The 15208-nt window shown below is 41.6% G+C and overlaps 1 protein-coding gene across 6 annotated transcripts in view; it reads right to left on the reverse strand.

Annotated features, from left to right (window-relative positions):
* The window catches only part of LY75 (lymphocyte antigen 75), a 67033-nt gene that overhangs the window by 25743 nt on the left and 26082 nt on the right, over positions 1–15208 (reverse strand). For all 6 annotated transcript variants that reach the window (XM_077936539.1, XM_077936524.1, XM_077936518.1 and 3 more), the window contains exons 16-28: positions 14916–15039; positions 13709–13744; positions 11622–11797; positions 10878–10942; positions 10445–10521; positions 9807–9943; positions 9408–9513; positions 8039–8199; positions 7344–7473; positions 5860–6086; positions 4116–4284; positions 3346–3510; positions 1082–1204 (exon numbers count right to left, since the gene is read on the reverse strand). In XM_077936539.1, the coding sequence (XP_077792665.1) occupies positions 1082–1204; positions 3346–3510; positions 4116–4284; positions 5860–6086; positions 7344–7473; positions 8039–8199; positions 9408–9513; positions 9807–9943; positions 10445–10521; positions 10878–10942; positions 11622–11797; positions 13709–13744; positions 14916–15039 (1696 nt within the window). The remainder of the gene's footprint in view (positions 1–1081; positions 1205–3345; positions 3511–4115; positions 4285–5859; positions 6087–7343; positions 7474–8038; positions 8200–9407; positions 9514–9806; positions 9944–10444; positions 10522–10877; positions 10943–11621; positions 11798–13708; positions 13745–14915; positions 15040–15208) is intronic.

A 15208-nucleotide genomic window follows, 5' to 3' on the forward strand; every position in this document is an offset into this window, starting at 1 on the left:
TGCTGTTTAGTGTTGAATCAAAGCAAATGTCAATCCATGGAAAATCCAGTTGACGTTTGCTCCAATTCAGCGCTAAAGATCAGATTTTCCTGGGGGAAAGCAGTGGGGACAAGTGGAAGTCTAGAAGAGCCCAATGTTTGTTCCATCTAAATTATTCCTTCTTATCAGGGGAATCTTTGAAGATACTGTGAAACATGGTAAAATAAAATCTATAAAACAGGTGAATATCACTTTGCCCCAACAGCTGCAGTATTCCCACTGCATTAATTCATTAGAAACATTTTTTGTTTACATGAAAGCAGCACAGAAACTCCCTTCTGCAGAACCAGAGTTGCAAGTGAAATGAGTGGGCTGAAGTTGTGCAATGAAGGGCCTGAGGAAGGAAACTACCTGTAGGGTTGCCATATTTTGAAGAGTGAAAAAGAGGACACACTTGCTGGCTGGCGCTTGGGGTGTGGGAGCGGGCACATTCTACAATGTCCTTTCAAAATATACAAAAACAAGGGCCTGGTCCTTTCCTGCACCATGCAAAACTCACACAGTATGTATATGTTTTGCACTTGGTTGTCTAGTACTGCATATACAACGTAAAAAGTAGCCCATGCACCCCCATACAGAAATGTTACCCCTGAAAAAGAGGACCTGTCCTGGAAAATGAGGACGTATGGCAACCCTAACTGCCATATTTCAGCAATTATCAAATAACGCTCAAAAGCAGACGCACCAGGAACATTAGGCATTTAGTATTTCTTATCAGATTAAAAATTACTGGCATGATTAATGACTTCTGAGCCCCCAAATCTGCATCCAGCATGCATCTTCTTTAGGTTGTCATTAAATACTACAATAAAAATAAGCTTGAATAAGGAACAAATTATCCAAAGTGCTCTTGAGTAAGCTTAAAGACTCTCACTCATCAACCTGCATTTGACAATTTGAACTCTAATCAAATATAATTTTTTTGTTTTGTTTTTTAAATCCTCATCAATGGCTGTAGACAATGTTATAAGCTTTGGTCTCTTTGTGTGTTTAAAAAAGGCATTCATCCTAGCAAGAGGGCTTTACAGAACTTACAACTTACCATCAGCGTCATAAATCAGACCCAACCACAGCCAGCGAGCAAGGCCACTGAAAGAATGGAGCTGCTCAACAACAAAACTATTTTCATCTTCATCCCTGATAGTCAAGAGGGAGGCATTCGTATCTGTTGAAGCAATTTTAAAAAGTCAATTCACTTAATGGATTTGGCAGGATTTTATAGACAGTTTATGAAATGAATTCAAGGAAGGGGCTCACCAAGGTTTAGCTGTTTACCTTAGTTTTTAAACCAAAACAAAAAAATAATAATCTTGAATGATTAGTGACAGAAGTCAGCTGCTCTTTCTTAGGTCTGGATGTACAGAGGTCATGGTACATAAATTATGGAAAAGCATAGAGAGGGGTGAGGAACCTTTGGCCTACTAGGTGCTGTTGGGCTCAAGGGAGACAAGCCTGGTGGCTATAGTAGAGCAGCAGCAATAGCCTCTCTGCAGTAGGGTTGTCACTGCTTCCTGGGAAGGGTGAAGTGGTGGTGAAGCAGGGTTGCGTGGATGCATGGCAGAACCAACTCAGTGCTCTCTTCACTACACCCAGAAAGTAGTCAATGTCTCACTCTTCCTGGTAAGCAGCAATGACCCTGTTTGCAGGAGGCTGTTGCTATGGTTCCACCCCCCTGATGAACTGCTCCTGGTTGGACCACAGCTCCCATCATCTCCATCCATAGGCCATGGCTGGTTGGGTCTAATAGGAATTGTAGTCCAACATCTGGAGGGCACCACAATGGCTATCTCTCGTGAAGGCTCTGCAGAGTGTGAAATGGGAACTCCATATTGGGCATCATTAGGAAATGGACTGTAATACTCTTTCCTATAAATGAGAGATTGTCTAGTGATCTGGTGGACACATTACACACACACACACACACACACACACACACACACACACACATATCACAGAGCAGAACACTTTCCATATACAGTGAAGGTAAAGCATTTGGAGCTTTTCAGTAAAGGGGGGAAAAGATGAGTGAGGGGAAATATGACAGAGGTTTATAAAATTATACATGATGTGCAGTGGAGATAATTTTTCTTCCTCTCCCATACTTTTAGGATCATCCAATGAAACTAAACTGGTAGTACAGGGCAAACTAAGAGAAAGCAAATCTTCACCCAATTAACATATGGTATTGACAGCCATAAGATGTAGTATAACGGCTGCTTGATTATATGGCTTTAAAACAGCATTAGACAAATTAATGTAAGATGGCAGTAGCAGCTGAGAGATACTTATCTACAGTAGGTAAACAAAACATCTAAGCTCAGAAGGTGGTATAGCTTTCAATACCAATTGCTAATGGCAACAGCAGGGAATGTTCATGGTCCAGCAGAACTCAAAATGCTTTTTTTTTTAACTATACAAAACTGCATTCACTTTTTAAATGCTTTTTTTGTAAGAAGCCTACACACTGGAATCTTTTTTCCCCTGGATGCCATTCTAGCAAGTCAAGAGAAGCTTCTTTTAAAAGGCATCATTTCTCTTAAACTTAATCTAGATACGAAAGAGGTCCAACACAGTTCACATTAACACATTGTAAATCTAGATAGCCAACAGATGTTTTTATTGCAATGTTTTTCTAAGTCTGTGGTGAGCAGAGTGCAAGCAAGGCCAGAGACAACCACATATATAATACAAGTCTCCAGTGACATACAATCCTTGCCTTGGAGTAAGCCCAATGAACTCAATGAGGCTTCTTTCTGAGCAAACATACAGGATTGCATTGTAAAATCTGCACAGCTATGTAGATAATTCTGTGCCTGTTCACAGATATGATCCCTGCTTATTTCCTTTGACTAATAAAGTACAGTGGTACCTCGGGTTACATACGCTTCAGGTTACAGACTCCATTAACCCAGAGATAGTACCTCGGGTTAAGAACTTTGCTTCAGGATGAGAACAGAAATCGTGCTCCGGCGGCGCAGCAGCAGCAGGAGGCCCCATTAGCTAAAGTGGTGCTTCAGGTTAAGAACAGTTTCAGGTTAAGAACAGACCTCCGGAACGAATTAAGTACTTAACCCGAGGTACCACTGTACAACTATGTGAAGAAACAGTGGTAACATGGAAGCAACTGCAGCGTTCCCAAGACTGCAGTTCTAAGGGGGTGAGGGGAGAAGAGGCTGTTTTAGTGGAAATTATTACTCATGTACTCTTATGGAGGAAACAAGCAGAGTCCTCTCAGATCTGAAAAAAAATGATTCAAAAGTTATGAACACAGAAATACAAGACAAACTTTAAACAGAAACTTCTTACTCATCATCCTGCATAAATGGTGGGCCTCATCTGACTTCAATCCTTTCCATCTGTCTTTTGCTATCATGAATGAGTAACAACTGTTTCGAAATGGCATCCATGGTGTATTCTTAATCTTGTGTGGACATTTAATAAAGTCAAATACCTCAGGTTTTTCAGTTTCAACTAAAAAAGAAAGAAAAAGAAGGTACATTTTTAAAAGGCACTTCATATTTACTCAAATCAAAATTAGTTGGCCTAGAAAGCAACTTGAAGGAGGTAAGGAAAATATAGACAATCCATTTACTAGATCAGTACTGATGGTGTGGAGAACATGGAGCAAAACTCTGGCCCCTGTCCATTCACCACTGGTCCCGTTCTTGGATCACGACAGCTTTCAGACGCAAATATAAATAGCAACAGTTCAAGGATTGGGGGAACATAGGCATTTACACAACCCGTGACCTGCTTCCCAGAGGGAATTTCCAAAGAGGACCTGCAAGGTAAATTAAAAGGCACTCATACTACCTGGTTTCAGGTTGCTCGGTCTCTATCTCTCTATGTATCTGAAAGCATTCTCAAAGCAGTAGCATATATTTTACGTAAAAGCAGGTGACAGCAAAGGTTGCAGGGTTTTTAGCTGGGGCAATCAAAATAAGATCCACTATTTGACTATTGATTCAAAACCCTAAAATGTATTTTATATAATTGACTTTTTATTTCTATTCTTTGAATATAGTATTGTTGTTTTATTGCTGACACAAATAAAAGATTTATTCATTCAAACCTACTTGCTGGAAGGTAGCAAATTGCTCCTGGCTTTTGCGTATAGCAGTCAGATGTTTTCCAAAGTCCATCTCTGTCCAAATATACGCATTCATCAAGTAAATCTTCGTCTTCTTTGGACCAGTGACTAAAGCTAATGTGCTTTCTGTCAGCCCAGTGATAATGAATTCCATCCTGGTGGCATAACCATAAAGAAAAAAGGCTTGCATTATGAAGATCAAGGACAAGTAAAAGCAATTACTTGATGGTAAAACATCTGCCTAAAGCCCTGGAGTGCCACTGCCCGTCAGTGTGAACAGTACAGTGTCAGATGGGCCAATGGTCTGACTCAATATAACATAGCTTCTCGTGTTCAATATGATTCAATGGGTACTGCTAATCTTCAATACAAGAACTCCAAGTTCAAATCCTAAATGCATTTCATGTACCAGTTTTGTGTAAGGTTTGCTTAAAGCAGAACAAAGCAATACTAGAATCTGAGTATATTTGTTGACCCACCCAGGGAGATATATCCGCTTTTAATTTGTGTGTGTTGTTACTTTTGCAGGTTAACTCTAGTGATTCTAGAGTTGGGCATGCTTTGCCAACCCTCTCCCCACCACAATGATTTCAGTGGGACTGAACGGACTTTACTTTCTAATTAATGTGCTGTGCTCATTCTATATAACACAGCTATTTATTTGCGTGGACAGGTGGAGTCCCCAGATCCCGAGCGGTCCCCCCCGTCATGTGGAATAACGACTCAAGACAACGTGCTATGGGATTAAATTGGCCACAACTTTATTAAATTTCAAATGTGGGTAGACCTTGGCTCAGGCATTGGGCGTTCTCCCTCCCCAGTCCCCAGCCGGGGACCTAGGGAGCTTCAGGGTTATCCAGTGTGTGTGGGGGGGATGGGCCGGCTCTGGAGAACATATGTTCAAGCAGAGATAGCCGCCCCTGTTATGCCGCCGCCGCAGGGGAGAGCAATGAAGACCTTTCGGCGTACGGTCAAAGCCTCCCTTCAGAAACCCCTTTAACGGGGAACCCTGGTATCGCCGCTGCAAAGAGGAAGATGAACTAAAGGATTCCGCCCAAGGCCTGATACCGCCAAAGTTGTGACGTTTTGCTACGGGAAAGGTAAAACCTGCCAATGCAGGGAAATTCCTTTTCGGCCCTTTAACAGCGACCTTAACGTAGCAGCGCCCGCATACCTGTGAAGATAAGTTAACCTGCAAAACCTATGAAAAAAAGTTAACCTGCAAAAGAAGACATTAACTGAGGGTTGGTAGGGTGGGAGAAGCTCTGGAGCCAAGTGAGGATTCCCAGGTAAGATCCTCCCTCTATTGTGTGGGCAGGTAATCCCTCCCCTACCTGGCCTGGTCTCCTTGGCAACGCTTCACCCAGGTGGGATTGGACAACTGACTGAGGTAGGCAGAGACCTCCAGGTATCCCACCTGAGGGAAGGCAAAGCCAAGCCTATGCTGATGGGGCCACTCCAGATCTAGGGCTGCGCGCGTCTACGCAAAGGGCGCCCCCCGTTTTAAGCGGGGAGCGGTCATTGTATATTAGGCTTTTTAAACATATATTCTTTTTTAAACATATATAAACTTTTAAAAACATATATTCACAAGACAGGTTGCTGCCACAGACAAAAGCGGCAGCAAAGGTCTGTCATTTTACCCCATCGTTTAATATAGCTCAGTAGGTTTTCCCCAAACCCTCTTATTCGAATGACATATTTTGAATTGGTTCAGAAACAAGCCTTACATCTTCGCTGGAGAGTCCAATCCACAGTGGGTAATTATAACGGGCAGCCTGCATAGCAAGAAAAGCCTGATGGTATTGTCCTGTGATGCTAACCAGCTGCATATTATTCTGCAGGCACTCCTGTTGTGCATCATGCCATGTCAAGTTCTTCAGAATTATGGTGTATGTGACATTTAGATAGTTCACGGTGACATTAAGCACTTGCTGTGTCTGGTTTTCTGCCTCATCTAATGAAAGAACAAAATAGTTGAGCAAGAGAAATGGTATCATTCGTCTAACAGTCTGATTTTTAGAAGAAGAAAAAACACATCACCTAGGTCTTGGGCAGATTTTGTTTTAAACTGTTAAAAGGTATTATACCCATGGTCTAAACCACTGAGCCTTGGGCTTGCCCATCAAAAGATCAGCAGTTTGAATCCCCGCATGGGGTGAACTCCCGTTGCTCAGTCCCAGCTCCTGCCAACATCGCAGTTCAAAAGCACGCCAAAAAGAGCAAGTAGATAAATAGGTACCGCTCCGGCGAGAAGGTAAATGGTGTTTCTGTGCACTACTCTGGTTTCACCAGAAGTGGCTTAGTCATTGTTATGTACTGAGTTGAATAGGATCCAAACTGCAGCAGTCTGATTGGTCCTAGAACAATAGGATCCAAAAGGCAGCAGTCTGATTGGTCCTAGAACAATAGGATTCAGAATGCAGCAGTCTGATTGGTCCTAGAACAATAGGATTCAGAATGCAGCAGTCTGATTGGTCCTAGAACAATGCAGCAGTATGATTGGTTGGCAGGAACTACCCAATCATGCTCCAGATAGAAGTGAATCCACAACCTGATTGGCTTACAGTAGAATTCCGGAATTAGCCAATCATGTGCAGCCCATTGTGTAAATAATGTATATAAAGCAGATACTTTGAGGGGACTTTCATTCATTCCTCCTCACCACTATGAGCTGAATAAAGAGCATGAAATCACTTTGCGACTCTGAGTATATTTCAGTCATGCTGGCCCCATGACCCAGAAAAATTGTCTGCGGACAAACGCCGGCTCCCTCGGCCTGTAAAGCGAGATGAGTGCTGCAACCCCAGAGTCGTCTGCGACTGGACTTAACTGTCAGGGGTACTTTACCTTTTTTTTAAACCCATGTTGTTCATAATATTTTCAGTGAGGTGGTAAGATTAGAACTGCAACAATTAGTTGAGCAATCACTTAGAGGTCAAACAATCAAAAAACACATTGATCAACTAAAAGATTGCCCTTGATTGATCAATATTTTGTTTTATTTAAAAAAGCGAATGTTATAAAAACTGCAGCTGACACAGGCACCATTTTAAGTAGTATTCCTTACTGTGTGTGAGAGAAAGTAAAACAACCTCTCCTAAAATGAAACCTCCTGTGACACATTCCATGCATCATTTAATAATGAAACTACTGTGCATTAAGTTTTAATAATATTTTGTCTCATATGCAAATTTACTATTCTCAGACTTACCTGACTTCATCTGACATATGGCCAGAGTTTGAATACTGGCACAGGAAGTGAAATTCCAAGTTCCAGCATATGGTGATTTTGGATTGTTGAGCAAAACACCACACTGGTTATTCACCTCATCATCAAAAAACTGAAAAGCAAACAAACCAAGAAGGCCGAGTAATAGTAGATTAGCATGCAGTGGTACCTCGGGTTACAGACACTTCAGGTTACAGATTCCGCTAACCCGGAAGTAGTACCTTGGATTGAGAACTTTACGTCAGGATGAGAACGGAAATCGCGGGGCGGCGGCAGCAGCAGGAGGCCCCATTAGCTCAAGTGGTACCTCAGGTTAAGAACGGATCTCCGGAACGGATTAAGTTCTTAACCCGAGGTACCACTGTATTTCATTAATCAGGGGCGGGGAACCTCTGATCCATGGGCCAAACTTGGCCCAACAGGGTCCCAAGTTGACCCGCCTGGGTCAGGTGTGGGGAAGGAAACAACATGGTTACAAAGGAACAACTGGGAGCTTACCATGAGATCCCGACTGTTCCTTTGCTAGAGCTGACTGACAGTGGCAGAGTGCCTACAGTAGCATGAAACAGTTTATATTGAAACTGCTGTTGAAAATGGGAGTATTCCCCATTTTAGCAGTGCTTAATTCACTTATAATGAAAAGCCTACAATAGAGAAAAAACCCTCCAATGACTCACATCATGCTCAATTTTCCTTAGTCTTCCATGCAGCAATGGATGGAAGTTGGAATATACCAACTCACTGCCATCTGTCCACCTGTTTTCACGTGTACGGATCTCAAAGTGCAAACCAATCCAAATATTTGGGGGCATACCAGGAAGCAAGGACGTTATAAAATCTGTTGGCAAAAAAATAAGTATTTGCACATTGGACTGGGTAGACAGGGTAAATATCCCAAACTTCACTGCATAAGGTAATGCAACTTATACTTCTGTTAAATTTACAGCATTTTGTGGGCTGTAAATAATCTTATTTAGACAATGTACCCCAAAGGCTAATATCGGCAATTTGGCAGCTATAAATGGAAGCAATCTTTAGTTTGCTTTGATGGCTTTCCTCCTCCACTTCCATCCCTTAAGATCATTTTGCGCAATACTTGATCTGCATTTATATGAGACTCAAGTTCCTTCTGAAGCTTAGAAGTTGCATCCAAAGAACATCTCCAACATTTTGGGGTCTGATTTAGCAAATTTGTTGTAATAGGTAAGAGCAAACTAGATCACTCTCAATTTCTTCTTCCTCGGATAACATTCACCTCTTCTCTTCGCCATGCTTCTAAGTAATGGAGAGCTGCCGTATCATGCCACTGATACATAATTCCCAAGGGTGGTGGTCTTCCTTTGCCAATTTTATGAAAAATGGATGCTGAGTGAACGTGATTGGCTCAAGAACATACAGTGAGTAACGTAGCTGAGTAGATACACAGCTAAATCCACAGTCCAGAATCCCCCCCCCCTCACACACACAAAGGACGGACAAATCTGTCAATTTTAACTTCCCTCAGTTTTTCATTTTCTAGTATTCTGTTCAACTTGCCACATTTCTGCATTAGCTAGTTTGCTTTAAAAAATAAAATTAAAAAAATGCATTCACACACAACCCCCCCCAGCATTTTAATGTGCACTTCTCGCAATATACAGATTTTTACAAGCAGTTCTCCCTATCGCAACCTATTTTTGCATGTTACACAAAAGTTGTGTGTAATTTCCCCTAGTATATGCATTTAGTTTAGTTTGAGAAATAAATTGTAACATTCAGCTAAGTGCTAAGCGTATCTGCGTTTTGGTTTTAATTAGTGTGAATTAGGCACGATCACATTAAAATGCGAGCTGAATGGATTCCTGCCCACCTCCCTAATATATCATGCAGAAAGGTGGCAGATTCAAGGAGTGGGAAGTATTCACTTGCATTTCCACAACAGTTTTTAGCAAATCTGTAAGAAAACTGGTACCTACCATATCCCCAGAAACAAAACCATTATCAATGCACAGTGTTTTATAGAAGAGAACTACACTTTATAAGAAGTATCAAATGTTATCACTTTACCTTGTTCAGTTTGGCTTGTGATTGATGGAAGAGAACCTCCCAAACTGTGACAATGTTCATCTGCCTCCTGAAACTTAAAATCCTTAGGGGGTACCATGCGGTAACACTGTAAGAAGATTTTATTATAAACACTCTGTCTAAAGTACCTGGATTTCACATTAGCTTTTATGATTAAGAGGAAATTCACAGAGCAGAACAAAATCAAAGGGGGAAAACACCTTACAAAAATATTTTAATTGCAGGTGATTTATTATTTATTTATTTACTTTTTATTTATTAGATTTCTATACTACTACCCTTCATCAAAAGATCTCCGGGTGGTTCACAAGAAAACTACCATTTCGCAAATACTCATCAAGTTTTGGAGATTCTTACAAGGTACTTTCTAACAAATATTACCTTATCCATAAAAACAAGCCAATTTTCGCGACACTTCCTGCGAGTTGGTTTATAACCAGGGTCGTGCTTCTCCAATAGCGATGCATTGTATTTCTCACAGATGAAGGGGAGTTTTGTACTGCAGCTTATCGTGCTGTCTGCAGGAATCACATGTATGTATTAATATTTATCTATGCTTATATTCATACTTCATTTACTGTGTATTATTTCCACAAATTCTGAAAGGCAAAGGACTGAACATCAAAGTAGGGTCCGGATACAACTATAAACTCTGAATGCCATACTATAGGGTGGTCATCTGCAAAAGAGGAAAGGATTTCTTCAACTTTACGAGCTGTGCAGATGGGAGACTGTCGTGCAAGCTGAACTGCTGAAATTCCCTCTTCTACACAGCTATTAGGAGCCCTGCTCTCTTTTGCAGCTGGCCACCCCCAAGACATCCACAAACAGGCACCGCCAGCTGAATATTTTGTTGCCTTTAACATCCAGAACAGCTCTCCAACTCCATAAAACTACTTTATTAGAAGTAGTGCAGCTTCTAATAAAAATTCTAAAGGAGAACTTTTTCTCTTAGACTGAAAGTTTGGGGGGAGAAGAGTATCTTAGCATTGTTTAAATTAAAAAATTAAGCAGCTTACCTCTGTACCAACTTTGATAAGAAATATGCCAACAATTCCTGTAGTATCGTTCATGATAGTGTGAAAATACTGAAAACCTAGGCACAATGAAGAACTGAATTATTTCAGATCTGCCCTCTTGGTGCATGTAAATATTTATCATCATTGATTAGCTTGCTCGTTTATTTTTCATGTGTCCTACTGCACAAGAGATTTGTTGACTCACTGGAGAAAGGACCAAAATGGAGCGGGCATCTTCATTTTTGCAGCTACAGAGCACAGCTGCCAAATTCTGAGGTTTCTTACGTGTTTATTATATGTAAGAAATCCTGAGCCTCAAAAGCTCAAGTATCTTGACCTATGACCACAATACGTTCATCATTACTAGATCATATTCATTAAGTGAATGGCAAAAGTATTTCAGACATATATAGACTCTGATAGTTCTACGTACAGTGAATGGTAGCGACTTGCAGGAGCTGTGTATTTCAGCCACCAACTTTGTCTTTCGTCCGATAACTGCAAAAACAAAAAGGAGATGCATTAGCATCAAATGCCATGTTACATCTCAACCTAAGTATCAGAAAAGTGGCATAAATTCTATATAAAGTCTATATACCCTAAAGACACTAAAAAGTGTTACCATGCAAACTAAAGGCAGATAATTTTTAAGCCTTCTCCCTCAGGTATTCAGTAGATCCTAGTTTTTAATAAAACAGTCCCAAGAGCATTTCCAACGCCACAGTAATAAAAGCAAGTGTGAGACTTACAGGCAGGTTTCTTGGTGCAGTTTTTTAAATAGAGCTTCCTCCTGCATTTCAGAAACTAATGTTTTCAAGTCAAGCTCTGTTTTGCCTGCAGTATGGGGAGAAGGATTGCTCCCACTTTTTACTCTGAAATTTCATATCATCAATGAGAATTAGGCATGCTCTGGATTACCCTTTACTCTGTACCCTCCCTAGTACTAGAGGAAAAGCTGGGGAAGAAGGATAAGAGAAGAACATTTTTTCATTGGATGCAGGAAAAACACTTTTGCTTTATATGCTGTCAGACAAAGGTATCCTACTTCTCACAGACGTTTCCTGAACAGCTTATAGCAACAACAAGAGAAGGTGGTTTTGTTTTTTAAAAAAAAAACCTATTTTGGCACGGACATTTTCACAACAAAATATATCCAAGAGACAAAGAAATAAATTACATTTGCAATCCTGTTTAGAATTCCCGTTAGTGCAGTGAAAGAGGCCACAGACGCTAAATCACTTCCATTATTAGAACAGTACAGAGCAGCTTCTTGAAAGCTCAAGTGCTTATTTGGCACAAACCAAAATTCAGACCCATCAATATTCAGTACTGGTCCCTGAAGTCCATCTCCATCTACAAAAGAAAGAAAGAAAAAGAATGCCATACACCTAAGTTTAAACTAAATGAAACATTGCATGCACACACAACCCCACCTCCAATTTCACCATGTTATCTAGTAGTGGTAGATGAACTATTGTAACAATGAAGTGAATTAACAGTTATCTAAAAAATACTGTGCATTAATGCAGGAAACTCTGCAACATTATTATTATTATATTTCTAGATCACCCTTCATCTGGCAATTGTAGGGCAGCAAGCAACCATAGATAAAAGCCAACATAAAACCCCCCAACCCATAAGAAATATGAGCATATGCTTCCCCATGGGCAATGCTCCAAGACATTCACTGCAGCAAAGCTGAGTCATTGCTGACCCAACACAAAACTAAGCAAAGTAACAAATGAGTCCCTCTAAAAGTTTCTCCAGTTTCTGATGTTGTGCTATGAGACACATTGTCCCCAAAAGTAAGTATGATATGAGGACAGCATTGTCTGTGGAGGCCTCAATAGCTGCAAGGCAAACAGAAGGAGCACATTCATCTTGTGGGGAGGAATAGACCAAAGGATTATGTATGATCTCCACGAAAGTCAATTGAAGATACCTTTAAATCAGGGATGGGGAACCTTTCAAGATGATGTTGGGAGTCACAATTCCCTTCTTTCCTGACCATGCTGATGGAAGCAGGAATCCTATAACATGTGGAAGGCTGTAGGTTCCCTATCCCTGCCTTAAATTGATGAGCAAATGATCAAGGACAGCAATTTTATGAGCGATACATTTTGGAGATTGTATGTCAATGGCTAATAAGATAGTTGTGGCCTACAGAACAGCCTCAGTTCAACGTATTTGAGACAGCACTATGCTTTTATGTTCCATTATGGCGTTTAAGTGCTCTCTTAAATTAACCATCCATGGATTAATGAAGACAGAGAGACACCCTCTCACTGATTTTTCTTCAACGCCACTTGCTATTTTCCCTGAAGATTTGCCAAATTTAAGTTTCTATATAAAGTACTGTAAGATTATTTCAGGTTTCAGTCGGCTTTTGGATTCAACAGGGAACAAGTAAAGTATCCGTCTAAGAGCTGCTCTGCTTGTGTTTGAGTAAGTTGTTCAGATGCGAAGCCAAGCCAGAGTCAGCAGTTATGTAAGATGAGATGAAATTCATTGGATTCTTTCCGTCATCTGACCACTGCTGGGCTGGGGGCCACAGTACACCCTCAGGCCAACTGAAGCAGTGGTACTGCAGAATAGCAGAGAGCAGGCTAACAACACCCTCTGCTTGCAGGCTGCATTAAAGGTAATGAAAATAAGATAGCTGGGGGTCCAAGTTGCTAGAGGCTGTGTTCGAGATCACTGGCACTTTGGGAGACCTATATGTGGCTAGCACAGGGACGCGGACTTATAAAAAATATTGGGGGGGCCCGGGAAAGCTCATGAATAAGAAATAAGCTCATGAATATGCAAATAAAGTGGGTCCGGCCCTAAATAGGGCAAGCCACGCCCCCCAGCCAGCCAATCGGCTGGCTGGGAGGTGTGGCCAGTCGGGATTCCCCTGTTCTCGCGGGGGCCAGGAGGAAGGAAATTCCCCCCGGCAGTGCCTTGGCAGTGGCGGTGGTGCTGCGAAGCAGCGAGGCAGGAGCCCCCGCCCCCGGGGATTCCCTAATCTCGCGGGGGACGGCCGGGGCTCTCCGACTAGGGCGCGCGGCTGGCTGGCTGGCTGGCTGGCGAGGGAGCAGGTGGGGAGGAGGCGGGGGACGGCGGCGGCGCTCTGCTGGAAGGGCGCCCGAGATTATTGGGGGGGCTGAGCCCCCCCAAAATTTTTTTTGAGGGGGCTCGAGCCCCCTCAGGCCCCATGGTGTCGGCGCCTATGGGCTAGCACCTTTATAAATGATGTGTAGGGAGCCTAAGTTGTTCGCTTACCTGGTTTGTACCACTCTGGTGTCTTTGGAGTACGACCTGTTGATGAGATTAAGGAAAATTAGGGCATGCCAATTTCCCTTTTATCAGAAGAAAAGGAGAGCTGGAATCTTCAGGAGAACCATTAAACAAAGAGTGAAATTGTGTTGTTTTTTCTTTTTACCCGAAAGGTGCAAGCAGTAAAGTTTTATTACAGCTTACAAACTTGAACACAACTGCAATTTGGAAAAACCAACCAACCAACCAACCATGTAGCTTGCTTATTATGTTTGTTTGGGAGGGGCTCAGGTGAGTTGTGAGGGAAGGGGAGGTTTGGAAAAGCTGTGGGGCGGGGCAGGCAAAGGTGGGTGAAGTGTAGAAGGTGGGGCAGGGCAGGATGGGGGGGATGAGGGTTTGTGGTGAGGCAAGCAGAATGAGCAGGGGAGGTAGTCCTTTGTATATAATGCATACTGATTTTACTTTTGAGTAAAGAAGCATTGTTCTCTAAAGTACGAATGGAAGAGGCATGGGGATTTTTGTGCGGCAGCAGTGGGAGACCCCATTAGCTAAAGTGGTGTCTCAGGTTAAGAACAGTTTCAGGTTAAGAACGGACCTCTGGAACGAATTAAGTACGTAACCAGAGGTACCACTGTAACAAGAACCTGTGAAAGACAGACATTCCTTCTATACTTGGGCATCATCAGAAAATTTTAAAATGGCATTCAGTTATTGGAAGCAGAACAAGTCATGCCCAATAATTGTGGAGTACAAGGCCTGCTTGATTATGTGGAATAAAAACATGAGAGTAATTTTAAATGTAGATTCTTTATAGTCAATGTAAACTAGACACAGAAAATCAAATGTTGATTCAAGGATCACCTTTCTTTTTTTAAAGCCTCACATCCAGCTTGAGGGTTCCCAAGGACATATTGATGACCGCTGAGAACAGGATGCTTAATTTGTTAGGCCTGTGGCCTAATCCAACAAGCTCTTATTGTTCTTGTAAAAAACACACACCATGTGAAATAAAACTTTTTTCAGTGCTCTTTGCCTCAAATTCACAGGAATTTGGGCAAACATGCTGACAAATGTGAATAAAATGAAAGTAAAGACATTTCTAAGCCTAATGCTGCCTTCCTATGCACACTGACCTGGGAGGCAGCCATATTGAATATGGTGGCACTCACTTCTAAGTAAACATGCATACGGCTGAGCTGTGAATGAAGTTTACCTTTAGCGATCTGGCACACCCATTCAAGTTGTGAACCACAGTAGAAAGGCTTTAAGTAGAAATCTTCTTGTCTGTCTTCAGAATAGTAAAGAGTCCACATTGTTCGCCGTGTTAGTCTTAGAAACTGCACACATTATTAAGATAAAAAAACCCAATGAAACTGATTCCTGCATGTGCAGTGTAATATTTACATGCAACTAAGTTCCACTGTTTTAGGTGGGACTTACTATCAGGTAAGTGTAATGCAGCCTGTTAATAAACAGAAATTATATTTCATTCTTTTTTTAAAAAAT

The sequence above is a fragment of the Podarcis muralis genome, chromosome 1 (genome assembly GCF_964188315.1).
Source record: "Podarcis muralis chromosome 1, rPodMur119.hap1.1, whole genome shotgun sequence".
NCBI classification, from domain to species: Eukaryota; Metazoa; Chordata; class Lepidosauria; order Squamata; family Lacertidae; genus Podarcis; species Podarcis muralis.